The 26,663-nt window shown below is 55.3% G+C and overlaps 3 protein-coding genes across 3 annotated transcripts; 1 reads left to right on the top strand and 2 right to left on the bottom strand.

The window, feature by feature from the left end:
* Positions 1-32: 32 nt before the first annotated feature.
* LOC119098812 (dynein regulatory complex protein 11) lies at positions 33-15,372 on the top strand. The gene is made up of 11 exons (XM_037221859.1): positions 33-77; positions 732-931; positions 1,350-1,606; positions 2,030-2,178; positions 3,079-3,283; positions 4,322-4,429; positions 5,741-5,940; positions 6,234-6,431; positions 6,696-6,881; positions 14,214-14,308; positions 14,742-15,372. Exons 1-11 carry the CDS (start codon positions 45-47, stop codon positions 14,860-14,862), a joined length of 1,752 nt encoding a protein of 583 aa, XP_037077754.1. The 5' UTR covers positions 33-44; the 3' UTR covers positions 14,863-15,372.
* Positions 15,373-15,483: 111 nt separating this feature from the next.
* mRpL55 (mitochondrial ribosomal protein L55) lies at positions 15,484-17,360 on the bottom strand. The gene is made up of 2 exons (XM_037221861.1): positions 17,160-17,360; positions 15,484-15,785 (listed from the first exon to the last, which is right to left on the bottom strand). The coding sequence occupies exons 1-2, from the start codon at positions 17,358-17,360 to the stop codon at positions 15,642-15,644; spliced, it is 345 nt and encodes a 114-aa protein (XP_037077756.1). The 3' UTR covers positions 15,484-15,641.
* Positions 17,361-19,161: 1,801 nt separating this feature from the next.
* On the bottom strand, positions 19,162-23,131 carry LOC119098814 (transmembrane protein 222; the record flags this gene model as incomplete). Its single annotated transcript, XM_037221860.1, is given in 2 exon segments — positions 19,162-20,852; positions 23,063-23,131. A coding segment is annotated over 1 exon segment (525 nt). The 3' UTR covers positions 19,162-20,286.
* Between the last annotated feature and the right edge of the window lie 3,532 nt (positions 23,132-26,663).

Raw genomic sequence — 26,663 nt, 5'->3', positions numbered from 1 at the left:
AAACCGTGTGGAGAGGGTTTGCTTCCAAACGCCATGTGAAGGAGATGAGAGAGGAGGAGATGGTATTCATTGGTATGGTAAGTGGCACGCATGCCGGCAGTGTGTTTCATGACAGTCTGAGATTCTCATTGGTTGTGATGTTTCGCTGAAACAAATGGCTCATGTCTGTGTCCAGACGTGCGTGCATATGTATGCGTTCTTCATTGGTGGCAATACTACATGTGTGTACCTGCGATGCCAGCCAGTTGACTGGGTTAAGTCAATGTCAATTCAGCCTCTCTTGTGTGATTGTTAGTAAGTCCCGTATGCAGCCGGACCAACTGTTTGTACGGCAAATGCATATGTTGAGCCGTGCTCCTTGCGTCTACCAGTGTGAGTCTCTTTCGCATCACTTGCCCAGAGGTCCTGGTGATGCGGGCATGCAGGCGGCTGAACTCTGTCATACGTCGGCACAACTCGCAGCCCATCCACACTGCTTCGACATGTTGGTCACCACTCTCCAGCGCCTGTGACAGCACCCCACGGCAGTGATAGGACTGTGATCGCGTATGACCTCTTTTGGCGTCTGTTCAGAAGATCTCTTTATTATTACACGGTCTCAAATCACTTTTATTTTTATATGTGCCGTTACCTCAGAGCAAATCCACCAATTGAGTTCCAGATTCGGTGGGCTCTCAGACTCCCAAGTCGTACCCAGAACCAAGCGCCGCTCGGGACTGTCTGGTCGACAGGCGCCGCCTCCACGACCGTCGCCGCCGCCACAGCAGCGGCTGGCCGAGGTGGAGTCTGCCCGGCGCGAGGTGCAGGCACGTCACGAGCAGCAGTACCAGGAGGCGCTGGTCACCGTCAAGGAGGAGCTGCGCCGCCTGCAGGCCGTCCAGATGCGAGAGGACATGCAGGACCAGATCCGGGCCTGGATGGTCAAGGAGTGGTGAGAGACGAGAGGCCGGGTTGCCAGGTGATGAGGAACGAGAGGCCGGGGGTTAGGTGATGAGGAACGAGAGACCAGGTGATGACGTGGTGAGGGACGAGAGTCCGGCTGGTCAGTAGGTGGTCAGGGACGAGAGACCGGGTAGTCAGTGGGTGGTGAGGGACGAGAGACTGGGTGGTCAGTATGTGGTGAGGGACGAAAGGTACGGCGGTCGAGGAGTGGTGAGCTGAGGTGCATTTAGCGATTACTTAGAGCACGATTCCAGGTTGGCTGGTGGGTTCCTCACGATCCAGCACGAGTGTTTTAGTGTTCATTGGCGAAGTGTATGGCGTTGCGTTTCTTTACCAGGCATATTTGCTGGATATTCGGGAAGCTCCTTTCATTACACCCTGTTAGTTTTTGTTGGCATTTATTTCAGGGAGGATCATGGTGAATTTCCTGATCTGCCCAAGGAAGAGGAGGGTGGCTCCGCCGCCATATTTGATCCCGATTTTGTGCCGCCTCCGAAACCAGCAAAGGAGGAGAAAAAGGGCAAGGGCAAGAAGGACAAGAAAGATAAAAACAAAAAGAAGGAGGGGAAGAAGAAGAAGAAGAAGGGTGACGAAGATGAGGGTTTCATCATGCAGCCGTCTAAGTTCGTACCCGCCATCATAGAGGCCTGCAATGAGTACAACGGTAAGAAAGCGGACTGTATTTCGTGGATATCAGCTCTGATGGACCACACTTCGGTGCGGTGGATGACAGCCGCCGTGTGTTTTACTGAGAGGCTCGTTGCTGCGCTGCGATGCCGCAGACGTGGCTGCGTGCCGCTTCTGAGGCATTGACGTGTGGATCATGCAATTGACGTATATTATAATCCTCATATAACTTATATCATAAGTAATCAGCCCAACTTTAGGGGGGCTGGCAGGTAAAACGAAAACATGACATGCATTACCCTTAATTTCTACATTTTGGATTGCATATTCACTGATCGTCTCATAAAGCAGACATTAGGGGTCGGAGCACTGCTGCGGGCATTTGTCACGTTGCACTTCCTTGTACCGGCTTGCGCAGGTGGCCGAGTCGTGTGGGCGCGTACTGACCCTTTATCCTCAGAGCACTGGAAGCACAAAGATGAGAAAAACAACTTTGAACAGAATTTCGACAGTGAGATTGTGCGCAAGGACAAGCTTCATGAGCTGGAGACCGAAGTGAGAAAAGACGTGGATGAAGTGATGAGGGATGAGCTGGAACGCTTGAAGGAAGTGAGTTCTATAACATTGCGCCTATGTGGCTGTTTTATCGTGTGCATCGTGGCAGAGGGTGCCAGCTTGAGCACTTACATGTTAATGCTACCATGTACGCATGTGGACAGATTGGGCTACATTGGATTTGGTTTCTTGGCCATTATACTTGCGAATAAAGCCACCGATTTCTTGCTACGTTGAGAACACAGTTGCCATAGTAACCTCCTTTCCCTACCAACATGTCTGTCAAAACGAACGTATGACAATTAACGGTTGTGGAATGTATTTTGTTTGATTCCGTGGCAAATTAACTTCGGACAAAACGCATGTCGAAGGAGCACCACTGTACTGCCGAGCGTATGCTCTGTACTCCTCCCAGTGCCCCTCTCAGTACTCCCTTCTGTACTCCTGTCAGTACTTCTCTCAGTGCTCCTCTCAATACTCCTCTCAGTTCTCCTGTCAGTTCTCCTCTCTGCATTCCTTTCAGTACTCCTCTCAGTACTCCTCTCAGTACTCCTCTCAGTTCTCCTCTCAGTTCTCCTCCCTGTACTCCTCCCAGTTCTCCTCTCAGTTCTCCTCTCTGTACTCCCCTCAGTTCTCTTCTCCATACACGCCTTATTACTCCTTTCTGTACCACTTTCAATACACCTCTCAGTACTCCTCTCAGTTCTCCTCTCAGTGTTCTTCCCAGTGCTCCTCTAAGTACTCCTCTCTGTATTCCGCTCAGTTCTTCTCTCTGTACTCCTAGTGCTCCTTTTAGTACTCTGCTCAGCGCTCTTATCATTACTCCTCCCAGTACTCCTCTCGGTACTCCTATCAGTACTACCCGCAGTAGCGCCTCAGTCCATACTCCATTAAGCTATGATGTATATTGACGTTGCCTTGTCTCACGCTGTTCGTTGTTTTCCCCATCGCCAGGCGTTGGAAAGAGACAGGGGGAAAAAGGGCCGCAAAAAGAAGAAGAAGAAAGGGAAAAAGAAGAGAAAGAAAGGGGGCAAGAAGGGAAAGAAGAAGAAAGGGAAGGATTTGACACCGGACAGAAGCCTTGAGTCATTAGTCGAGGAATTGGTGGAAAACAATGTGATGAAGCTGATTCCGGAAAAGAGGATGGCTGACTTCATGGGTAAGCTTAAAGAGATCAGCCGTGGGCGTCATGAGTTCAGAGGGGCTTGATAAGCAGACGGCGTCGCCTAAGTTAAGTATTCTGGTTTGCGGTCCACCTCTCCACCATCTCAAGTGTCTAGTAGTTTCACTTGGGGCGTCAGTCAGGCGGCCTTGACACATCTTAATATGTCTCTGAGATAACAGGCGTCTGTGCACTTGTGTTGTTAACGAATTAAATACAAATCCTGTGATGCTGCCCATAGAGTCTTGGCAACCCAAGTGCGCTTTGGCAACTCGAGTACGCTTAAAACGCCTGGGGTGCGCCTATCGATGCCTCACTGGTTTTTTATGGCAACGACTCGTGCATTCTCGCAAAAATGATTCATAGCCTTCAATGGTAGTCTGTCGTTGTAAAGATGACACTAAGGGTCTTCATCACCAAGTTTGCACGCGGAGTTGGTGCCCTGATGACGGGCGCGGGTGTTTGCGAATGGAGGGCAGCCGTGGACTCATTGGCCTCAGTTGTGCGCTGTTGGGTTACGTCTGTCAGTGATGTGTCTGTGTTGTGGATGTGTCAGTGTCACAGTCTACGGCTGTGGACGTGTCAGTACTGGGCTATGCGCTATGCCTCCGTTGTCCGTGTGCGGCTGGTGGTGAACTGTGTCCGTGCCGTCGGCTGCTGGTGGCTGTTGGGCCCGATGTTCGATGGTACTGTTCGACTGTTGAGCTCTGTGTGCGGTGCTTGTGTGTGACTGTTGGTCTCTGCGTCCGTTGATAGCGTGCATGTGCCGGACTCTGCGTCCGTTGTCAGTGTGCGGCTGCTGGACTCCGTGTCCGTTGTCAGTGTGCGGCTGCTGGACTCCGTGTCCGTTGTCAGTGTGCGGCTGCCGGACTCCGTGCTCGTTGTCAGTGTGCGGCTGCCGGACTCCGTGCTCGTTGTCAGTGTGCGGCTGCCGGACTCCGTGTCCGTCGTCAGTGTGCAGCTGCCAGACTGTGTGCATTGTGCGCGCGCGGCCGCTGATTGGGCGCTGACGGCGACTGCGCGGCGCCGCTGCAGGGTACCCTGCACTGACCGGCTCGCTGCAGCGACTCAAACACGAGGAGGCACGTCCGCAGCTGGGCGACGTCCGGCGGGTGCTCACAGAGTACTGCGTGATGCCCATGGGTGAGACGCTCCGCTGGCGCTGCAGTGTCACGCTGACCGTACGCCTCACGCTGACCGGGTGTGCTGTGACCGCGGGGAAGCGGTTTGCAGATTTACCGAAGGCGTGAGACGAGGTGTGGGTATCAAGGATGGAATCATTCGCCGGGCTGTTGTCCTCGTCTGGTGCGTGGGCATGAACGTACCAGCGTCCATGCATTCGCCGGGCTGCTGTCCTCGTCTGGTGTGTGGGCATGAACGTACCAGCGTCCATGCATTCGCCGGGCTGTTGTCCTCGTTTGGTGTATGGGCATGAACGTACCAGCGTCCATGCATTCGCCGGGCTGCTGTCCTCGTCTGGTGTGTGGGCATGAACGTACCAGCGTCCATGCATTCGCCGGGCTGCTGCCCTCGTCTGGTGTGTGGGCATGAACGTACCAGCGTCCATGCATTCACCGGGCTGTTGTCCTCGTCTGGTGTGTTAGCATGAACGTACCAGCGTCCATGCATTCGCCGGGCTGTTGTCCTCGTCTGGTGTGTGGGCATGAACGTACCAGCGTCCATGCATTCGCCGGGCTGCTGTCCTCGTCTGGTGTGTGGGCATGAACGTACCAGCGTCCATGCATTCGCCGGGCTGCTGTCCTCGTCTGGTGTGTGGGCATGAACGTACCAGCGTCCATGCATTCGCCGGGCTGCTGTCCTCGTCTGGTGTGTGGGCATGAACGTACCAGCGTCCATGCATTCGCCGGGCTGCTGTCCTCGTCTGGTGTGTGGGCATGAACGTACCAGCGTCCATGCATTCGCCGGGCTGCTGTCCTCGTCTGGTGTGTGGGCATGAACGTACCAGCGTCCATGCATTCGCCGGGCTGCTGTCCTCGTCTGGTGTGTGGGCATGAACGTACCAGCGTCCATGCATTCGCCGGGCTGCTGTCCTCGTCTGGTGTGTGAGCATGAACGTACCAGCGTTCATGCATTCGCCGGGCTGTTGTCCTCGTCTGGTGTGTTGGCATGAACGTACCAGCGTCAATGCTAGCACACGAGGCGTTGACGACAGTGTGAGCAATTATTACATCCGAGTAACGGGTTTTTACCATTCATTGCTGTGTAGCGCCTTGCTGCCCCTCCCCCCTCGCCGACGTCGGAATGCTTGTTTCCTGACTTTACCATGTGACCATGGACTCCCCGCCCTTGACCGCCCGGCCCCCGGCCGTCCCCTGGTGCGTTGTCAGGCGGCCCGTTCCTGGCCGTTTCCCTGACCCGTGTCCCGCCGCCCCGCCCCTGACTCGGCCCGTTTCCCTGACCCGTGTACCCACCCCGCCCCTCACCCGTCGTCAGGCTGTCCGGCGGTGCACGAGACGGCGCCGCTGGTCAAGTCCGTGCTGATCGCCGGGCCGCCGGGCTCCGGCAAGAAGCACCTGGTACACGCCATCTGCGCCGAGTCGGGCGCCGTGCTGTTCGACTTGACGGCAGCCAGCATCGCCGGGCGGTACCCGGGCAAGGCCGGGCTCACCATGCTCATGCACCTCGTCAACAAGGTCCGTGCAGAGACTGCACCCCTGGAGCGCGGCATGAGGCATTCTTCAGTTGCTGTTAGTTGTAACTGGCCTGGGTTGTGGTTTACGTGCTTCGCGAACTATTCGTTCTGGACCGTTTGTAACGGAAGGTTACTTTATATGAAGTGTGCTTGTATGTGTCGGCTATCTTTTTATGATGCGTGCTGCAAGTCAAGAGCGTATTAGGCGGCCACTGTGCGGTGTTCGGCGGAGGGGGCCGGCAGCGGAGCCGTCGGCAGGGGCCGCGCCGTGAGCGGTGGCGCCACCGTCGCCAGGTGGGCCGCCTCCTGCAGCCGGCGGTCATCTGGATCGACCGAGCCGAGCGCACCTTCGTCAAGAAAGTGCCCAAGACGGACAAGACGGAGCCCAAGCGGCTCAAGAAGGAGCTGCCCAAGTTCCTGAAGGCGCTGACGCCGCTGGACCGTCTGGTGCTGGTCGGCACCAGCGAATCTCCTTGGGACGCCGACCAGAAGGTGATCAGCGCCCCCATACCGCAGCAGTCCAGCTTGTCTTACCCGCCTACTTAATGAGTATGCATTATTTAACTTGTCTTGCTCATCCCACCTTGTAACAAATGCTATGCTTCTCTGGCTGTAAGGCATTGCAAACAAGATTTTGTGTTTCTGCCTGTATACCTCATGTAATATAGATGTATGTCCCTGTGAATTGTACACCCCTGCGACCAGAGCAGCCGGCGTGTGTGGGCCTGCTGCTGACTGTGAGGCGTGACGGAACAGGCACTGGGCCAGGCGTATCATCGCGTGGTGCTGCTGCCTGCGCTAGACTACGCCAGCCGGCTTCAGCTGCTGACCCGGACGGTAGCGGTGCCGGGTGTGCCGCGCCACCCCAGCCTCGACCTGAGCACGCTCACCAAGCTGACGGACGGCTTCACGGCCGGACACTGCCTGGACATGGTTCAGCAGGTGAGCACATGGCACGGCAGGTGAGGACACGGCGCAGCAGGTGAGGACATGGCACATCAGCTGAGGACGCGGCACACCAGCTGAGGATACGGCGCAGCAAAAGAGGATATGATCTGGAGGTATTGTATCAAATGAGGACTCGGTGCATGATTCAGCAGGTGAGAACATGGTGGACATCGTCCAACTGCTGAAGATCTACGTCTGCGACGCACATCACCAGCAGCTGCAGTTGTTGAACTAATACCTGATTGCTGTTTAAATGCCATTGATCTCGGAATGCTCCCACACTCGCACTTCTGTGAATCGGCCAACTGCCTGAGCTTTGAATAGCGATGGCCATCGAGCTGTGGCCGCATTACAAACTGACGCACGCCTGTGATTACATCGATTGGGGGCGTTTCCCGATCGCAAATGCCAAAGCTGGACTGCTCGCCGATACTTGGACGTCGGTGGCGTGGGTGGACGCGCTTGAGAAGGTCGATTGGGTGTCCGTTCGCCGTGTTCATTGGCGTCGTGCTGAGCCCCCCCCCCCCCCCCCGCCCTTACTGAGCCACTGTACAGTGAGTGTGGCCTAACACGATCTAGGCCCTGCAAAGTGAAACAAAAGTGACTAAGTAAAAATCCAGATCCGATCGAATCTCAACGGCAGCTGCTTTTGAAGAACATAGAATCGTACTGTTTCCCTACGGCTCTCCAGAACATTCGATGTAAACGGCATGGTTGTTAACACGTTTAGGTACGGCCATGCAGCTCCACCACCGGGTTTACGGTCTGAAGCCTGGCCGTAACGGACTGTATCGTACTGTTTGCACATTCGCACTGATTGAATCGCACCTCGGGCGTTTGCACGGTTGGTGGCCATCGCTTTCAGCGGTTGCGAAGATTCCCAGCAGTGCGCTGCGGGAGGGTTTTGTAGCTGTTGCTCACGTTCAAACCATGCTCTGGATACTTTAATGATGTACCGGTCTCAGCAATCACTCGCGTGGCACAGCACGCCCTGATGCGTGTGCTGATGGAAACTTGTGGGAGCCAACAGGTGGCTAAAATTACCCGACATCGCGTGATACCGCATCGCAAGCTTCACCACCACGTGTGGGGAGGGCGGACACATATCCAGGCGAAATTGCAGCGGCATACGCCAGTTTGTTAATCGATGTCACGTTACGATCTGCCGCCCAACGCCTGATGCTACCGGCGACATCGAGCGTTATATATGTATATATATATATATATATATATATATATATATATATATATATATATATATATATATATATATATATATCAGTATACGACTCACACAATGTAAACTCATATTAAAACTCACAATAGAGGCCGCACGGTTGGCTCCGTGCACCCGTGTAGCGGACCAGGGCTTGACGCCCTCGCCAGGCGGCGGTGGCGGCAGCGGCGGACGGCGGCGGCGGCCAGCGTGAGGTCGGCCGGCCGTCGCCGGATGGCGGGTCCGGTCGGACGGGCGCGGCTCGGCCGTGGCCGCCCACACCTTCCGGCGGTGATCCCCGGCGTGGCGCGGCGCCGCCTTGTCACCCGCTGTCGATTACCCGCTGACGCTGGCTGTCGCGCTTCGCCGACGCTTGTGGTATCGGAGCTTTGCAAGGCAGCTGTATGCGATAAACTGCAAAAGAATGCCAGCCCCAATGTCCGCTTAGAGCGGCAGGCGTAAGCGTGTTGCTGGAACAGGAGGCCTTTGGAGCCCATTGGCTTTTCGATCGGGTGAATCGCGCCCTCTCATGAGCGTTGCCTCCCATAAAGTGCCGGTGGCCAAATTATTAAGTGCCGATATATTTTTATAACAGCTCCCGTTACTGCGGTCTGGCATTTGCCGGGGCGGGTTTTCGTCGGAAATGGAACGGCGTCAAACTGACATGCGTTGCTCCAGGCGACTGAAACTCAGCGACATTGCCGGGTGCCGCCGAGACTCTCGGTTTTATGGTTGAGGCTCACTGTCCGTCCGTTAACCACTCTTGTCCCGAGAGACGGACGATGCGGCGGCCACCGACGGAGTCTGGCGGCCTCAGGCGGCCGGCCTGATGCAAGATGAACGCTGACGCGGCGCCGGCCTCGCCCCGCTCCATTTCGGCTACGTGCGCGTCGTGAGGAATGCCAGGCTCGATGGGGAGCGGCGGTTTATGGAGCTTCCAGGGTTTGTGAGCCTTCGCACTGCGAAATGGAGCCGTCTGTCTCAGCAGCAGCGGCGCACTGCAAGCAGATTAGATGAAGCTAGACGGAGTATTGCCACCGTGCCATTGGAGGGCACGGAGCATGCCTCGCGCCCGGCTGGCCGAGTGTGCCCCATGAGAAGCAGCGCGGCGTTTAGTCAGCCACCATCTGGGGAGGCATGTCCGTGGATGACCGCTCCGTCGCTCCCGGTGCGCTGCGCGGACCGGGCGGAGCAGCACAGGAAGGTCTGCGGCACCGTTGGAACAGAGCTGTGCCTCGGATGCGTGGGAGGAAGTTTCGAGGCGCCCGGTCGGAATGGCCCGTGGGGCTGATGAGACGACGCTGCGTCAGACGTCGCCTCTTGGACAGATGCCGTGCTTTCGTCGGACGTGCTCGGACAAAGCACGCCTGAGAGCTGTTTTATGACGACCTGTATGTAACCCGACCGCCGTCATGTCGTGCTTTTGTGGTGAAAATGGGAATGCTCGTCGGCGTTGACGAGGAGCATCCCAGCAGCGCGCTTGAAATTTGTCGATAACAGCTGACCACGACCATTGCGCTTAGTGAGCCGCAGTTTCATCGATATAAGTCTGGTATATTCTGTGTACTCCTGAGTGAATCCGAATATGCTATATTCCTATTGTCTTTCAAACGGTCGGTTGAGCCACCGTTATTAAGCAGCTGAATGTTTCACGCTGGTGCAAAGACCCGGCTCTGACCCGTTGCGGGAGTATGCCCCACACGTGCGCTGGCCTTTGGACGGAGACGCTGGGTCGGTCTGGGGAAGGGCGGCGGCCGTGCCGGGGTCATCAGCGGCGGACGTGCCCCGGCCGCCGACGGCACCCGCCGGGCCACCGGTGACGTATTGACCGAGGCCGGGCACCGGCTCGGCTGCCTCCCACCTGTCCCGGCGCGTCGATACCGACGTCGGCGGTGACGCCGCCCGGCCGCCGCACGTGGCACCGGATGTCCGGCGCTGACGCCGACGCGTCACCTGTTGCTGCCGCCGCCATCGCGCGGGAGATCAGCGCCGTATCGCAGTCCTTATGACGTCTCACTGCTCCTCATGACGTCATTGGGGCCGACTGTGGCATCAGATGCGCGTGGGCGCATGTGCGATAAGCGACGCGACGCCCGCCGATAAGCGAATGACTCTATTCTCCTGCCGCAAGACGCCCTCAGCATCCCTTTGGTCCATTCGGATGGAGTGATCGGGCGTTATGGTCTCCCGAACGTGATGTTACATGCAATATAATGCAAGTTTTTCGTGCGTGTATGGGTGCATGCCTGGGAAACGCTCTGTCAACGCTCCGTGCTGGATGCAAGCAGAGCAGCGAAGAAAGCAAGGCTGTATATATATATATATATATATATATATATATATATGTGTGTGTGTGTGTGTGTATATATATATATAGACATACAGATATATACGTGTAATATATCGATCTGCTTTACGTCGCGTATTCGATGTGGTTTATTTCAGAGACAACGCCTGCATTTTTTGTTAAAGCGCTCCTTTTTGTCCTAAGATGTCAGACTTCCAGCTACGTATGAGAGCAACCGGTTTAGAATATGTATTACTCATTGACTGAAAAAATGTTCATTGCATGCCGTTCTACACTTCTGCTTTCTTAACTCAAACTCATGCTCGTGATTTTGTAAGCTCCAAATGGATAACAATAACATCTCGCTCGCTTGCAGCTTGTCAATAACCAGAAAAACTCATCCGCTGTATGTATAGGGCCTATGGCAGGGATTATAAGGCCAAACCAGTCAATCTATCCGCGTTCCCCACTCCCTTGATTCCTCTTACCATTCTAGTCCCCTACACTACACTCTTTCCAATGTTCCACTATCCATTTGATATTGTGGTGCCCGTGTCTGTATGGAGCATGCCAAATGGCGTTTTCATCGTATACGTAGTACATATTTTTAATCCCCCAGCCTTGAACGTTTCAAACATGACTTGCTATGACTTCCAAATTTTCCCCTTTGTGATATCTCGCAGTGTTTTTGCGTTGAAGGTGAAGGCAGCTCAATTATTATTTTAACGCCCTGATAACAGTCCACGAAAGATCGATCCGCAGAACACAAACCCGGGTTACAGCCCTTGCACTGTTCGGCAGGTTGAAGTGTCCCAGCATGGTGCACCTTTGGCGATACCTTGCCATGTGACATACACCATTTCCTGATCTGGGTGTTGTCCCTGGGATTGTGGTCTCTGAATTATTCCCAGCTGTATTAAAGGTTTGGTTTCGTTGACTTGGTCCGATGGCATTCATGTCGATGTATCGAAATAATTAGTGATGTCATCTATTTTGACGCACACCATGTGCACGTTTTCGACACACAAAAAAAACACCGCTGTGCAGTGGTCTCCTCGGCCCATATTACCGTGCGCCACCTGAAATAAAACAGCCGCTTACTTTGTTCGTCTCTTGTGCCAAAAAATTGGAGAAACGTCTTGTGCGCTCTGTTCGCAGCCATCGCAGCGGTAATTGCGAAATCATGTGCGACGGCAGCGGCATTATTCCCCTTGATCTTAGCAAGCCTAGTGATTCACTTCTACATCGACACAATTGTACATGTTGTGCATTTGCATGTTGGCGTGATCGCCGGCTAGGATAACGGCATACTATGCATTTAATACGCAATATGTCGTGCCTATTGTTCGTTGTCCGCGCTTGCCTGTTAACCAACCTGAACACGCGCTCGGATGGGGGGTCGAATTGACCCCTCCGAAGGTTTTTCCAGAATGGTTTCCGAACAGCGCGGCGCAGCCGCGCCAAGTTTGACGTAGCTGTAGACAATCGAGTAGCGGATCATTTGGCAAAAAAGATTTAGATGTACCTGGTAGGGTCGCTGACCTATGGCAGGTCAAAGTCAGGCCATGGTTTCAGTGAAGTCAATTTCTAGGGAATCATTCAATCTGATGCGACAACGGAGTGTTAGACGAAGCCATACATCTCTTAGATGCTTTCTTAGGCAACACCAATATTGAGTGAGCAAATTGCGTTGGCCTAAGGTCAGGTACAAAGGTCAGACCAAGATCAAAACCAGCCGGTTTTTTTTACTCCGGTGTTTGCAGTATGGGATGGCCTCTGGCGCACTTTTCGAATTTATTGACTGCAGGAACTGCGTCATATATTGTCCATGGACTTCTTAGAGGTCAGAATGGGTTATTGTCCTAAAATAACCCAGGTCAAGATTTTGTTTTTAGAAACATAGTGCCTAGCGTTATGCTTGTCGCTTACTCAAATACACAACTCAGAGCAATTTTATATGATTTTGGTCACCATCACCTTTAAAATGTCAAACAAGGTCACTGACCTTAACTGGCATGTGGACTTTTGCTTAAAAATAGTGATCTAAGTTCTGGGGGCGCTTTGGAGCCCAACTTAGAAGTTGACCTTATTTGACACGGAGGTCATGACCTATGAACCTCAAACTTTGACCTACATGGGTTCACGTACAGGTCAACACACCTTGTAAATTTAGTGTCTCTAGCTTTGTTAGTTCCGGAGATCTTGGGGGGTCAAATTGGCCCCCCATCCGAGCGAAGGGTATCTAGCCGGCCACCCGGGGGCGTGTTAGAGACGCGTGATCACATCGAGTTGCTGGGGCTCGGTTTTCCGCACAGCCAGGCGGAGGCCGAGCCACTCGACATAGATTAGTCGTCGAGGGGCCGGCCAGTATGTCTCACCTTTTCCGTCGTCCAATTTGTCGCAGCATTAAATCCCCCAGTCGTATTGGCTGGGTGGGATCGATGCTAGCCGTGGCGGTGCGCGGCGCCTGGCTCGCGCGCGCCGGACCAGACGCGGCTCTATCGGCCCGGATGTTGAATGAGTGATTCCGACGTTTGCCTGGCCGGCCATCAGACCGCATTCAGTCGGATTTGCGAGCTTGTGCGTGCCGGGTTGTCAGGCCGTCTTCGCTGTGCATAGCATAGCGAAGACGTCTGGCACAGCGGAGACGAATGGGCGATCATTTGTGCTTTTCGTCGCAGCGACTGCGCGGTTGCATAATCCTGCTTGAGACGCAGTACTGTTGAGAGTATCGTCATCGACCAGCTGAACCGCCGCGCTGAGTGACTGAACGAGTTCCTAGGGATTCCGGCTAAACCCCCAACGACGTCGCTGCAGCTGTTCCGTGCTCTTTCGCGCTAAACAGTGTGATTTACACCTTGTGATGGTCGCCTTGGGGCCCGTGTGACCTTTCCAGCGGTGCCACAGCCCAGTCTCATGGCGTGCTGTGCCGCTTGGCCGACTGCGCCGCTGGCTGGGGCCTGGCCGCGGTCGGCACGGTCGCCAGCGCTTGACGCGACGCGCGACCCGGCACGGTACGCCTCATCACGGTGCCAGCTCAGAGCGGCCGCCGCCGCCAGCTCAACCCGCCGGCGCACGATCTTAGCTGGCCGGACTGGGTGCTGAGGTGCTCAGCGAGGGCGGCAATACCGGGCTGACGGTGGCTGGACGAGACCGGGTGTGGGACATCTCGGCCTCGTGGCGTCGGCAGCCGGTGCTCAGCCCACGTCAGCTGATTTCAGCATCGGCCCCGGTGGACTTTGGTCGGGCAGTGGCAGTGATGCAGCCCATGTTGGACACGCACCGAGGGCACTGAATCATTGTCGGCGCTACTGGTGCGTGCTTTGGCTGATGTGCGCCGGTATTCTTCCAGCGAAAGACGTGTTTGTCCGCAGTTCAGACTCACTACGATGAAAAACGCCATTCGGTACCCGTGGGCCACCACCCGCACGCCGATACCAGGTTCGGACAGCTTGTTGCGCGCCTCCAATGACGCCGTTTGGCGTGCGGCGCGTGGACGGTGCGAGCCGGCCGCGTTCGGCGCGTCGCGGCATTCGGCACGGCGCTCGGCGCGCGCACGGTGCTCGCCGTGCGGAAGACGAGCCGCAGGGCCGCACCGGTGCTGACACGCGGTTGAGAATCGACCGGACGACCGCAGAGGCGCGCCCCACGCGCGGTGCCCGTCCGGGCGGCAGACGTGGGCCGCGGCGGCGTTCGTGGCACGCCTCATCAGGCACGCTCGTGTCAGCAATGGGTGGCAAGTGTAGGCGTTTCCGCCGCGTGAATGCGCCTCCGGCACGCCACCGAGCGCTTACATTGATTGGGGGGCGGCGCCCTCCGGCAGGTGGTCACCGAGAAGCGTATTGTGAAGCTGAGGAAGCGGCCGCTCAAGACGGCCGAGTTCATCCCCGTGCTCTCCACCCTGCAGCCCGTCATGAGGTGCGCCACGACGAGCTGCTAGCATCGGCCGACGACGTGCGCGCAGTTCACGCGGCGCCGCTGGCAAATCGGCACCGGCATGTACCCAGCACATGAAACGAGTTTGCGGGGCCAGTGGTGCATAGGTTTAAATTCGTGCTTCTGCCGCGTACCACCGTGGGAGCCAGCTGCTGCATCGTGCCGTGTCCCCCCACCCCCCCCCCCCCCCCCCCTCCCGCCCTCCGCGGCTCGTCGCCCTGCAGCTGCACGTGTTCGCCTAGCGCTCGGTCCGTCCGGTCACTGGGGCGCGCCAGCCTTGGTCGCGCGGTCTGTCGGCGCTGTTACTAACCCTCATCTCCCTGGGGTTTGCCGGCCACAAACTATTCGGCGGTCGTCGCGGGACCTGTCGGCTCAGTGACTGTCGCGCTGTTGAACGTCGGCTGTCGGCCCGCAGGGAGCAGCAGCAGATGTACTACACGTGGCTGACCAAGACGCCGCTGGGCAAGAAGCGGGCCAGAATGTTGGAGGCCGAGGCCGAGGAGGCCACCAAGAAGAAGGCGGCCGTGCGGAGGTGATGTCGGTGACGCTGAGCGGCCATGGCCCAGTCGGGCCCGGCGCTGGAGCGGTGGCAGCGGTGGGCGGCGCCCTGGGTCAAGACAGAGCGTCTTTTATATATAATATTGTCAAGTTTCTAGTCAAATTGTGATTTTGTGCCGGCACTTTCTCGTCAGTTGTCAAACGTCTCCTCAAGCGGCAGACCCATGCTGTAGCCATCGTAGCATCACGCAGCATTCTCAAAGCACTCGGGAGTTGATGACCACTCAAGACAGGTGGCTAAATGTCCGTAGAGAGTAGACACTAGCACTAAAAGCGCCTGAAAAGCATGCATCGGCGCAGCATACTTCGGTAGCGAATAGGCCAGAAGTTTGCGAAGCTGTCGTTGACGAAAGCATTCGTCCGTAGTATCCGCCGCCCCTTTCTTTCCGTTTGTAGGTGCGTTGTCTGATAAGTACTTACTTACATAGATAGGTAGAGACATACACATATTTCCATAGATAAAGATAAGTGTCCTGCCCGCAGGAGTTTTGCGAATGCAACCGCCGTCCAATAAAAGTGTTGACCGAGCGAGACCGCGGCGGCTTTGTCGACATAAGTGACGTTATCAATCATTGCGAACCCGCCAGTGAAACGCCGCGTCGCGACAGCGCATTCGTATTCAGAAGACGGTTCAGCGGGCTGGCCAAGCATTGCGCTGGCCGCCTTGGCATCAGCTAAATCGCCTCTAGATCGACCCGGCACACGCGACCGTAAACAACTAGTTGTGTTGCCTCATTAGTACGCCGGTGGCGGGTGCTCAACGCTTCCAGAACTTCTGATAGCGGCTCGCGTCGAAGCTGTCGTCCACGTCCTCCTCCATGGTGACCTTCTGTCGCGGCTTGCGCCGCTGCAGTCGCAACAGTCTCTGCTGCTCCGACAGCGTGCTGACGTCCAGCGGCAGCTGGGGACGTCCGAGGGTCAGGGGTCAGGGTGGCGCCATGGGGTCAGGTCAGTGGCTGAGTTCACCGAAAACGACGGATCGACCATCGCTCGACTGGAGTTCAGGAGTTAGCTGGCAGGCGGCGCCGCTCGGCTGACAACAATCAGCTGGCGAGTTCAGCACGGACCAGTCATTCTCGGGCTAGCAAAGTGCAGGCTCAGACGGGACATCGCGCGACCAGTACGGTGACATCCGGCCGGACGAAGCTCATCGATTTCCGTTCCATGTGCGTGCTGGCGCCACGCCCACTTGACCCTTCCTATGACGGGAGGGGGCTCCGCGCTAGCTTGGGGGCTCCGCGCTAGCTTGGAGGCTCCGCGCTAGCCTGGGGACTCCGCGACAGGTGATGGGTATCCCCAACCCCGCGACTGAATGGAGTTTGAGTAAAAGGCAGGCGTCGCAAAATGTATCCTGCAACTGTAAATAAACAACATTTCCATCGGCCCTTTTCGCATCCGAGGTCAAGGTTAGCCTCCTTCACCAGTAGTGTTTTGCGGCATGTATGTAACTCCACAAACTGATTCTAATGCTGGCCTTTGTACATGTTTGGGCGATCTGTTGCAGAGAGAACTATGAAACCAACTTTTTGAAATTTATGGTGACTGATGCAATTGCCGTGGTGGCTGAAATGCAATTACCGTGGACTGCAGTCGTAACTTAAAGCGTCACGAAGTAATGCAAGCTCATGAGGCTTATGCAACCAGCTTTGCGGCTGTTCCAAAAATGTCATGTGAAGGAGGGGAAAGCAGCCCGGCGACACGTGCCGGCGGCGTGTCTACACCGCACACTCAGTACGCATCACAGAGCCCACGCAGCGAACGCCCCCTGGAACCGCGGCCCAGCTCCGACCCCAGGGCCTGCCCCGCCTCAGCTCGGCTGCGGGCTGCACCCGGACCCCGCTGCCGCGGCGCCGGACGGTCCGGCCGGGCCGCGTCGGCGGTCGATGGTCACGCGTGATGGCACGCGGCGGCCACACCACACTGCGCTCATCCGATTACCGGCTGCCTGATGCCGGGAAATGAAGCATGAAGACGCTAGAAGACAGCAAGGACAACCGCGTGGCGGAACGGGAATCGGCGACAGCGTGAACGTCACAACGGTCGGCTCCTCTATGGCGGCCAAGACCCAGAAACCCGCCCTTAACTTCGAAAGGTGAAACAATAGCCCCAACGCTGCCGTAGAGGCCGGAGAGCCAGAAACTTCGGAGCCCGCCCCCTCCCCCACCCCCACCCGTCGGCTGCAACAATGCTGAAAATTCAGCCCAGCTAACTAAATAATGCGTTCCGGAACTGCGGTCCCGCAAGCTCGGTAAGTTGGATGCAGTAGTTCACCTACCCTGATGATCTTCCTGGGCTCGTGGTAACGCGTCGTGACTGTGGAGCCGTCGGCCAGCACCACGGTGGTCGGGTACAGCTGCGGATGGCGCAGCCGGTGGACGCGGCTCACCACCGCCCGGTTACAGTTGAGGTGGCGACACGGCGCCGGCGGCAGCGCGCTGGCGGCCAGCCGCAGCAGCGGCGCGACGGCGCGGCTCATCTGGCGATCGACGGCACCGTCAGCCGGCTCCGAACACGACCCGCGTGCCGTCGCGGCACCGCGGCCGTGGCTGGACGACGGTCATAGAAACGCGCTGGATTACTCGAGTTACACAAAGTCTGCCATTGAAGCCAGAGGGCGCCGGTTCAGTTTCCACACCTGACAACTTCGCCTTCATTCAGTCGCATGCAACATAGTACTGTGATCCGTCCTGGTTACTAGGGATGTTCTATTGCATACGTACATGTGTATTCGAGGCAACCACGTGATGGGAGGCGTTGTCAAACAACGGAGGGTGATACCTGAATGCTTTCAACAACGCACGGACGCCCACAATCATCCGCTTAACGCTGAGCCCCCGCTGACTTGCAATAATTTCCAGGGGCGAAATTACAAGCAGTAAGCAGCAAGCACGGTACCCTTCACAGCACTGAACTCAAAAGCCCAGTTCACACACACAGGCGCATACACACGCACGCACGCGGCTCATCATATATATATATATATATATATATATATATATATATATATATATATATATATATATATATATATATGAATTCGATGTTGTCATAGGCAGAAAGCTGCTTGCACTTTTGAACGGCTGCGCCACCACGCTGGTTGATGACAGTGTTTGAGAACTTGTAGCACGAACGGAAATAATTGTGTCAAATAAGCTAGCCCAGGAGTATGTGACCTGACCTCAGGTCACAATTTCTATGCATTAACTTCTAGGATTGCCTAGCTGGTGCCGCTGAAGCTGATAATATTTTCACAGTCCACGTGAGGCTCACTGTCCATGGTTTAGTTCGAATACAAACTGGTGAAATGTTGGGTGTTCTCATCCGGTCGTGTCCATACCAACTGAGAATTTCCGTCTTTGGGTGGCAGGGAACTCGTCCACATGGTACCAGGCCTTCTGGGGCTGCCGCCCCGCTCCAGTGAGGGGGCCGTTGCCTGGCACGCGGCCGCGCCTGGATTGGGCGGCGCGTGCGGGCGTGCCCAGAAGGCGGGCCTGTCCTGAGGCGTCCGAGAAGGGGTACCTGTCCAGCGGCGCGGAGGGCGGCGGAGGACGAATGCCGACACGACGCGACACTCAGGACTGAGCGTGACCGTGTATACGACGGTGTTGGTGTGTCCAGCGAATGGAAGCCTTAAGGCACTCTCCGGCGCGGCGGTCGGAGGCCGGTGGACGTGACCCGTGCAGGCGGAGCGGGGAGTCGAGTCCCCAGCAGCGGAGGAGCAGGATCCTCGTCCGGACCCGTCGTGCTGTCATGTTCATTCAAACGCCATGCCACACGTGCACGATCAGGATTCCGATTGCCAGGGCTTACTCGCCGCCGTCGTCCAGCGTGTCTAGGGAACGAACAGATCCGGGCTTGTGGTTCCAACATCCCCACTTGCTCGATGAGGGAGAACGCAGCGTCATCATATTGACGGCCTGATGACACTTCAGGCAACGCAGACACTGACGCAATCCAATCTCGCCGCAATAAAATGGAAAGTGCACCACGACTGCCGGGTATCTGCGGGGACGCCGACGTGGATGCATTTCAACAAGCCCTGCGAACCTTCCGCGAACAGCCAGCGGGCGACACCAGCTCCACAAATGTTCCCTGAAGCGGGCGGGCCCCAGAGGTTGCGGTAGGGGGGGGGGGGGGTCGTGGGAAGCGTGGCCTGGTCCGCATCTCGTCACGGGCTACTAGTTGCGTGATACCCCGGTCCACCACAGAACTCGGGGAGCGCGTCCGGCTCGCCGGACGGCGTGCAGCCCACAACCGAATCGGCTACCTCACGTGTCGTCACGCCCGTATTATTTGTATTCGTATTTGTCACTCGCGTATTTGTCACTCAACGATCCAGACAGCGTATGCAGTACATGTGCTTACGGCCCCTACGTCAGGCGGTGCAACCCAATGACACCAAACCGCTAACGACGAGCAACGGCACTACTCTGAGACTGGGCGTCGGCCAACAAAGGTCATGTTTTGCCGAGCAGCCCGCAGTGTTCTGCAACGCCACTGACAATAAGTTACGCGGCCGATTGTGCCACAGTTGCAAATTTAAACAGCTGTAACCATAGGTGTAAGCAGTAGCGGAGGGGTGGGAACGGGGGAGATGCGTTAGACAAACCCCGCATTTTTGCCAAAATGACCTGCTGTTTTCACATTCGTCGCAAAATAGTCGCGTTTCCAACTTTCCATCCAAAACGCCATTTTTGGGGTCACATACTCCCTTAATCTCCCCCCTCCCTACCACAGCTGAATTACGGCTACATATATGGTAGATACTCGCGCATTTAGAACAGCAAATGGGAATGGCATGATGTACGAGTATTTACAACGCCAACCGCACTCCAAAACAATATCACGGAATGCCTGGCGCAGTATGCCGTACGACCTGCGGAAGGCCGGGCGCAGTCTGTCGTGCGATTTGCGAAAGGCCGGGCGCAGTCTGTCGTGCGACCCGCGGAGGGCCGGGCGCAGTCTGTCGTACGACCTGCGGAAGGCCCTCGCAGGGAGTCGCAGGAAGGCCTCTAATCCCGTATGGCGGGTGAAAGGTCAGCGAGCGCCTGTGCATGGATCACCAGGCCGTCCGTTACGAGCTGCTTGCAACCAACTCGCTACATACATCAGGCCGCCATCGACCGACTTAGGCACAGCACTGTGCCTCCAGATTAGGTGCTGCCATGTGCCACGCAACTTAAGCACAACGTCCACACAACTAAAGCAATCCAGCTTACGCTTAATGCTCGCCACAGATCGATCCCGCTTTTCGCTTTGCGGCTGGGGAGCAGTCTGTACGGGCGCTGGCTGCCGCCCTCTCAGAGCGCAGCCACCCCCTCCTCCACGCGCTGGCCGCGGCTCCCGCACCCCGCCAGACCAAACGCATCTCTACAGCGTGGTGCTGTTCACCGCACCAGCCACTAGAACACGTGCGTCACCCAGAGAAAGACGACGATGGCGCCGCCCAGCATCAGGAACGGCACCCACGTCTTGAGGAAGCCGCACACGCCCGTGTAGCGGCCGTGCACCAGCATGAGAAAGGCCAGCTTGACCATGTTCCAGCTGATGCTGCCGTCGTACGCCATGAGGTTGAGCGCGCGCGCCGTGTGCGAGTGACAGTTGTCGCAGAAGAGGTTGTGCATGCGGTGCGAGTAGAGCTCGGACGCCTCGGCGACGGCGCGGTCCCAGCCGGACACGCCGCCGGCCGCGCGCTGAGGCTCCAGCCGCCAGTATTTGGTCGGCTTGCCGAACGCCATGTTGTCCTCGCCGACGAAATAGGGGCCAGCGAAGTCGCGGATCACGCCCGCCGACGTGGCGATGCCCATGTGGCCGATGATGGGGAAGAGCCAGGTGAGCACAGGGATTGGCGTCCAGACCACTGAGAACGGGTACCGCTGCCGTTCGTGGTCCAGCTCCGTCTTGTCATCCACGTCCAGGCAGTTCATGGCGATGGCGGCGGTGGCGGCGGCGGCTGGCAGCGCTCTACCTACCGGCGAGACAAAAACGACGTTAGGTCTGGCGCGCCGCCGCACAATGGCTGCACCACACCGCCGCCGCCGCCGCCGCCGCCAGCCGACTGGCCGGACCGCCGCTACCCGCTCGCCGCTCACAGCGTGACCTGACCCCTGCCCGGCCGGCTGCTGCCGATCACAGCGTGGTCTGACGACCGTCCAGCGGCCGGCCGGCGGCGCACAAATGTCCGACATGGCCGGAGCCGACAACTGACGGGCTATACGTCACGCCGGCGCCAGCGCGGGGCCGAGTCCCGACCGCGCCGCGGCGGTCGCGGCGCGGCACAGGGCGGCGCGGGCGGGGCCCGGGCCGCTTCGGAGCCAGGTCACGCGCCACTGCCCACACTTGTCGCGATTGGATCGTCCCGGACATCCGCGGCAAGCGTCCGCCGACCGTGGGCGGCGACCTCCGAGCACATTCGGCCGAAACGAGCCGCGGTGCCGGGCGATTACCGGCGGGGCGCGGACTGAGGAGATGAGGTAATGTCGCGTCCGCCCTCCGGCCGTGCCGCTGACCGTGCGTGGCCTTATGCTATGAATCAAAATATTGCGGCTGTTTCCACACTGCCCGGATCAAAGGCGATGGGACGACGTTTGCAGTAATTAGCAAAAGACATCTTTGTGGGCTTTGCAGGTGATGACATGCCTGGCTCTGCGAACAAGTACGCGGCATCATCATGCACGTTAAGGTGTCATTAAGTACTATAGGTCTCCCAGAAACATGGAGCCATTACACCGTGCCTGCTTGACGGCCAGACTACACAGAGGAATAGCAAGGGTCTTTAGGACCTATAAGACACTTCGATGGCGAAGTGGCCAGCCACCGCTCAGGAAAAATGGTAAAAGCAGTGTAGCAGACAAGCACAACGAAATAGGCAACTTCGGACGTCTTTCCCAGTGGATAAACAGCCGAGCAACCCTCTTCTGTCACTTCGATTCTAATCTGCGTTAACATAAGCCCACTTACATATTATTGAGCGTCATTGCTGGGCAGTATACAAAGAACCCATCAAATCAACCTAGGCAGAAAATTAAAGCAATCTTGGCAAACAAATGACGTCTAGCACGCCGGTGCGCGTGCCAGTAGGAGTGAACGCCGCTACCTCGTATGAGATAACGTGAGAAGGACTAGCCCCTGGCTGGTAGATGATCAAAGCACCGTCCCTCCTTTACACTGAATCGTTTGATCAGTGTAATCTCCGAGGCCCTAAGTATCGCCTTCGCTCCGTTAATTGTGCTGGCGGCCTTAATGCAAGGTGCTGAAAGTTGCGCGTAGCTAATATGTGTCATATCTCACCAAATTTTCCTGACAAAATTTTAACGAGCAAAATCAGACCGACTCCTTGGAGCAGAACAAGCTACAGACCTCGCTTTGCTGCTTTAGTGGAAACTCATTTCGCAAGGGCTTCCTGGTTATTGTACCACGCTGGCAAGAGGTATTACGAACATTGAAACAAACAAAACTACAACAAACGTGTACAAAGCTGTATCACACTTTCTCGACTTATTTGACATATTTCCCATCAAAAGACTTCCCTTCTTCTCCCGTAACAATGCTGTACTTTCGGCATTCACGCGCGCTGCATGAGCGGTGAGTGCGGATGGCATTAATAGTAATCCAGCTACGACAAAGTTTTAGTCCATAGCGTTACAGCTCAAGCAAAGTGCGAGTGTTTCACTTGATTGGAAGTTGTTCAAGTTGAAAAGCTGCCTTTGGAATTGAAACGTTCTGCTCGTTCCACTTACTCTAGTAGCACTAGAATAACTTTCTGGTAGGAACAACCCATTTACATCAAATTAATTAATTAACCAAAGCAGCGTTTTTGACACATACTTAACAGCATCATATAACTATCAAGAATGACGGATAAAGCCGCTCCGTTTGGGGGCAGTAACGTTCGTCCCATACGGCAATAGCTCTTCGCTTCGGCTAAAAGGGGAACACTACTTAAATCCCCGAATGTTACAATAGTTGTTGTACAGGCTGCTAGAGAGCCAGGGTCGCCCGTCTACTTGGCGGTTGTGGTATGCCACTACGGCACGTGAAACAAGCAACTTGTAGTCGAACTACAACGAGCGCCATCGCCATACAAACGTAACGTGACCAGTAAGTAGAAGTAGAGGCGGATGTGACGGCATCGGTCGAGCGAGATGTATACAGGCAGGACGCCGCACATGTACCCACCTATAGTTCGACTATGTTGTGGTCTTGTGTCCAGCCGGACTTGGTGGAACTTGGGAGTCGGACAATCACCTGTTGGACAGAGACTGGAATAAATCGATCAATTGCACCACTGAGTTGGACTAGGTCGTGGACCCACCAGTTTCTTAAAAAGTGGATACAGACTTAGGTCCAGACTAGAACACGGCTGCATGGCAATCTAACGCGGACCCAGATTCTGAACTTGAGATTCGGATTCAAACTGAACACTAAACTCACCAAGGTTCAAACGAAATGAAAACTAAACTCGGGCTAAGTTACAGCAACTTAATAAAAAAATCAGCCCTTTCAACGCCATCGGCACTGCCTCATGAAGTACGAAAACCCGTGAAACCCACGATGAAACCAGACTTGAATAAATCCGATTCTCTACCAGCTACTTGGCACATTTTTATCAGAACAAGCATGCTTTGAAAGACTAATGCTTGCTCCACAGACGTCGGGTATCGCACTAGGATGGAACGGACAGCCAATTTGATTTGGTCCCGTTGAATCAGTTTGAGCAGTTAAGTGAAACTCAGCATCGGTCTATCGCCGGGGTTGGAGACATGTGTCCAGTCATTTTCCTGAAATGGGGCCTTGTTCCCCTTCCCACATTCATGGAAGGCGACCGTTTTTGGCACATTCCCTGTCACACCGATACCCGTCGCAATGTCCACCCTGCGACATATCAGAAAAGGTTAGATGGCGCCAATGGCAGCACGGTCCGACCTGACCTGCCGGCGCAGCGCTGTCCACGAACATGGGCGTTACGATCCCGCCGTCCGGCAGGCAGGCGTCCCAATGCAGACAGTACCCGCAGTAACCCGTGACCAAAAACTTAGCTTATTCTTACAAATCACACGAGTTCCGAGTTTAAAAGCCAGTAATTCGGAACATGCTTTAACATGCTGATGTAAATAATGACATCACACGGGCGCGAAAGAAGCCCCGATTGGTCGGTGGACGCCACGCACTGCACGGTGCACGCAGCCCGCGGCCGATTGTCCCGTACACGGGTGTGCGGCACAATCGGCTCACCGTCTGCCCACAGACGGATATGCGGGACGCATGGTAAGAGTAAGGAGGTAATATGTGCCTGCGAGCGTACCCAAGCCAAATGTACGGGCGAAAGACAATAAATTTGAGTTTTGGACGCTCAGTCACCCTTGTCAGCTGGCCCCCTAAAAATGCCCGAGGCATTAACTCCTTCGCCGTTGCTGAATTTATCATTTCCGAATTTCCGTTCTAACTCCGGGACAGCTGAATTCGGGGGATAAGACAACCCCAACTGATACTTTCAGCGAAAAACCAAATCACGGGGTGTTATTTTGATCCCTTCACCTGTCGACTTGCCGCAGAATGGCACTCCTATGCTTTCCTTCTGCAGTCGCATTTGACCCACGCACCGAACTCTTAGATATGCGAATATGGGAAGATCGATTTCATCACCTCAGAAGAAGCCTAACTACCGCGCCTGTTACCATAAACGAAACGAAAATTGCTGCTCCTACAGAGTTGCTGAAAGCAGCGTTTATGTGGCTATCATGTAGAGCGTATCACACCTTTTTCGGACGATGTGATGACTAATCCCCAAGTTACACACAATACGCGAGCTTGAGCCTCCGTCTCCACAACACGCATTTTCCAAGACGTGCTCCCCCTCCCCCGCTCCTGTAGGACCCATTTTTCACCCAAACGTCAGGGCATGTGCGTGATATGAATATCGCCCGCGTTCTTTCGCGGATTGTTTTGCGTTTCGCCAATCCACAAAGCGCAGTGTAACCAGGGGCCAAAAATAGCCCAGCAGGGTATTTGAGCTCAGCGCGACAACACCAGAACATTTCCCCACGTAACTTGCCGCGATGATGCTGCACACGGAGGGAGCCCGGGAACTATTTATAAGATGCAACCATCCCCAGGCATCCGCATCCCCAGCCTGGTGTGTGCGCCCCAGTTAATTATCTCCGCGCAGAAAATCGTTGCTGTTCCATCGCTCTCGCCCGACCATCAACACCAAATGGTCAGAACTAAATCTGGAGGGGGGGGGGGGGGGAGACATAAATCAGTCAGGCGCAATGGCATCCAAGGTCACTGGATAGCGTCCAACTGGAAAGCATCGAATGACCTTGGAATGAGACGATGCCAATGTGGCATATGATGGCATTCCTTGCAATGAGCCGGCTTTTATCTCAGGACATGAAAGGCTACGCACTGATGGAGCAACAGGTCGATTCGACGTCGTTTGGCTCGGCCCCCACCGAAGTGAGCTGGCGGTACTACCACTGAGCGGCACACCTTTCCCATCTGGATCAGCTCACAAGCCCGCGTGCTTCGCACGGGATTTTCGGGGACATGCGGATTGAATATGTTTCACCGATTTCCAAATACTTGGCACCAAAATAAAGATTGTTTTGTTGATGTGACTGGGGAGTTGCCATGCTGAAAACAATGGACGTGCCATATGCCAGGAGCAAATAGTTATACAACGTTATCCGCAAAAATTGCAAAACAAAATTAGTGCATTGAAACAACACGTTCAAAGCTGTCCCAATGAGAATAGTGGCGAATAACAGCCATGATAACGTCGTTGACTAGGCACCTCCTAATATATTCGAGGCCGGTTACATGTAGCGATCATGCTGAATTGTAAACCTAATGGTGGGCGCAATATGACCTATGCAGTCGGCGCGCCCAAAAACCCTAAATAACAACAAACCTAATGGTACTATGAGCTGAGAGCCCCTGGGAGAATTCTTAACTCACAACATCATTAAATCTCTTCACCTTTCATTCTTATTAAAATGGGAGGCATGTCTTGCTTACAAATCAATTTTTCATATAATGCTAAGTCTTTTTGCGAAGGTGGATACTATTCGGTGTCGGTGGCACAGACGGAAGCTCGACGCGTCAATAATTGGGAGATCGTGCGCACGGGCCTGGTCGGGCCCACATTTCTGCCAGCTACCTGCAATATTCTACAATTATTAAAAACTATTGATCCATCGTTCGTTTGCCTCCGGCAGATACATGCTGTCCGTGCGTGCAGGGTTATATAATGCCGTGACCATTTTCATGCCAGTACAGGGTTATAAACCTGGACATACCACGCACTTAGCTCGAAAAAGGTACTTCATTCCGGTCCGTCTGGCCTGACAGACCATTTCTGGGGACAACACGGTTATAAAATAGGTGCGTAAACGCTTCAAAGACATACCAATATGCATCACTTCCCACACCAGCCCATCTACATCTCAATTACGACTCAACGATGCCAGACGCCAACTTAGCCAGTCATTCGAACACCTCATACGATGTGTGGGATAAGATGGTGGAGATTTGTGCGACCAAGCATCTGGGACAATTTCCAACAAGCCGGCCAAAGGCCTGCTGTGACCCATGTTTTTCTTACTGTTCAGAATGATGGCTACGGGTAGAGCAGCCCCGGGCACACGTGCTCAGCAAGCTTGCAGTTCGCACCCTCAACAGACCGTCCAGATAGGTAAAATGACGCCCGCATTTCGGAATATCCATGCAATTGATTTTTTAAAAATCCCCTTCAATTGTATGAAGAGACTTTACGATC

Source organism: Pollicipes pollicipes, unplaced genomic scaffold, assembly GCF_011947565.3.
Source record: "Pollicipes pollicipes isolate AB1234 unplaced genomic scaffold, Ppol_2.1 Scaffold_4740;HRSCAF=5597_pilon_pilon_pilon, whole genome shotgun sequence".
NCBI classification, from domain to species: domain Eukaryota; kingdom Metazoa; phylum Arthropoda; class Thecostraca; order Pollicipedomorpha; family Pollicipedidae; genus Pollicipes; species Pollicipes pollicipes.
This window is presented reverse-complemented; position numbering and strand designations above follow the sequence as displayed.

Excerpts from the sequence above, each read along its gene's own strand:
- LOC119098812 (XM_037221859.1), top strand. The coding sequence starts at position 45 with ATGAGAGAGGAGGAGATGGTATTCATTGGTATG. Across the intron at positions 4,430-5,740 it reads GTACTGCGTGATGCCCATGG|GCTGTCCGGCGGTGCACGAG; the intron begins GTGAGACGCTCC and ends ACCCGTCGTCAG. Across the intron at positions 6,432-6,695 it reads CTTGGGACGCCGACCAGAAG|GCACTGGGCCAGGCGTATCA; the intron begins GTGATCAGCGCC and ends GTGACGGAACAG.
- mRpL55 (XM_037221861.1), bottom strand. The coding sequence starts at position 17,360 with ATGAGCCGCGCCGTCGCGCCGCTGCTGCGGCTGGCCGCCAGCGCGCTG. Across the intron at positions 15,786-17,159 it reads AGCCCAGGAAGATCATCAGG|CTGCCGCTGGACGTCAGCAC; the intron begins GTAGGTGAACTA and ends GGACGTCCCCAG.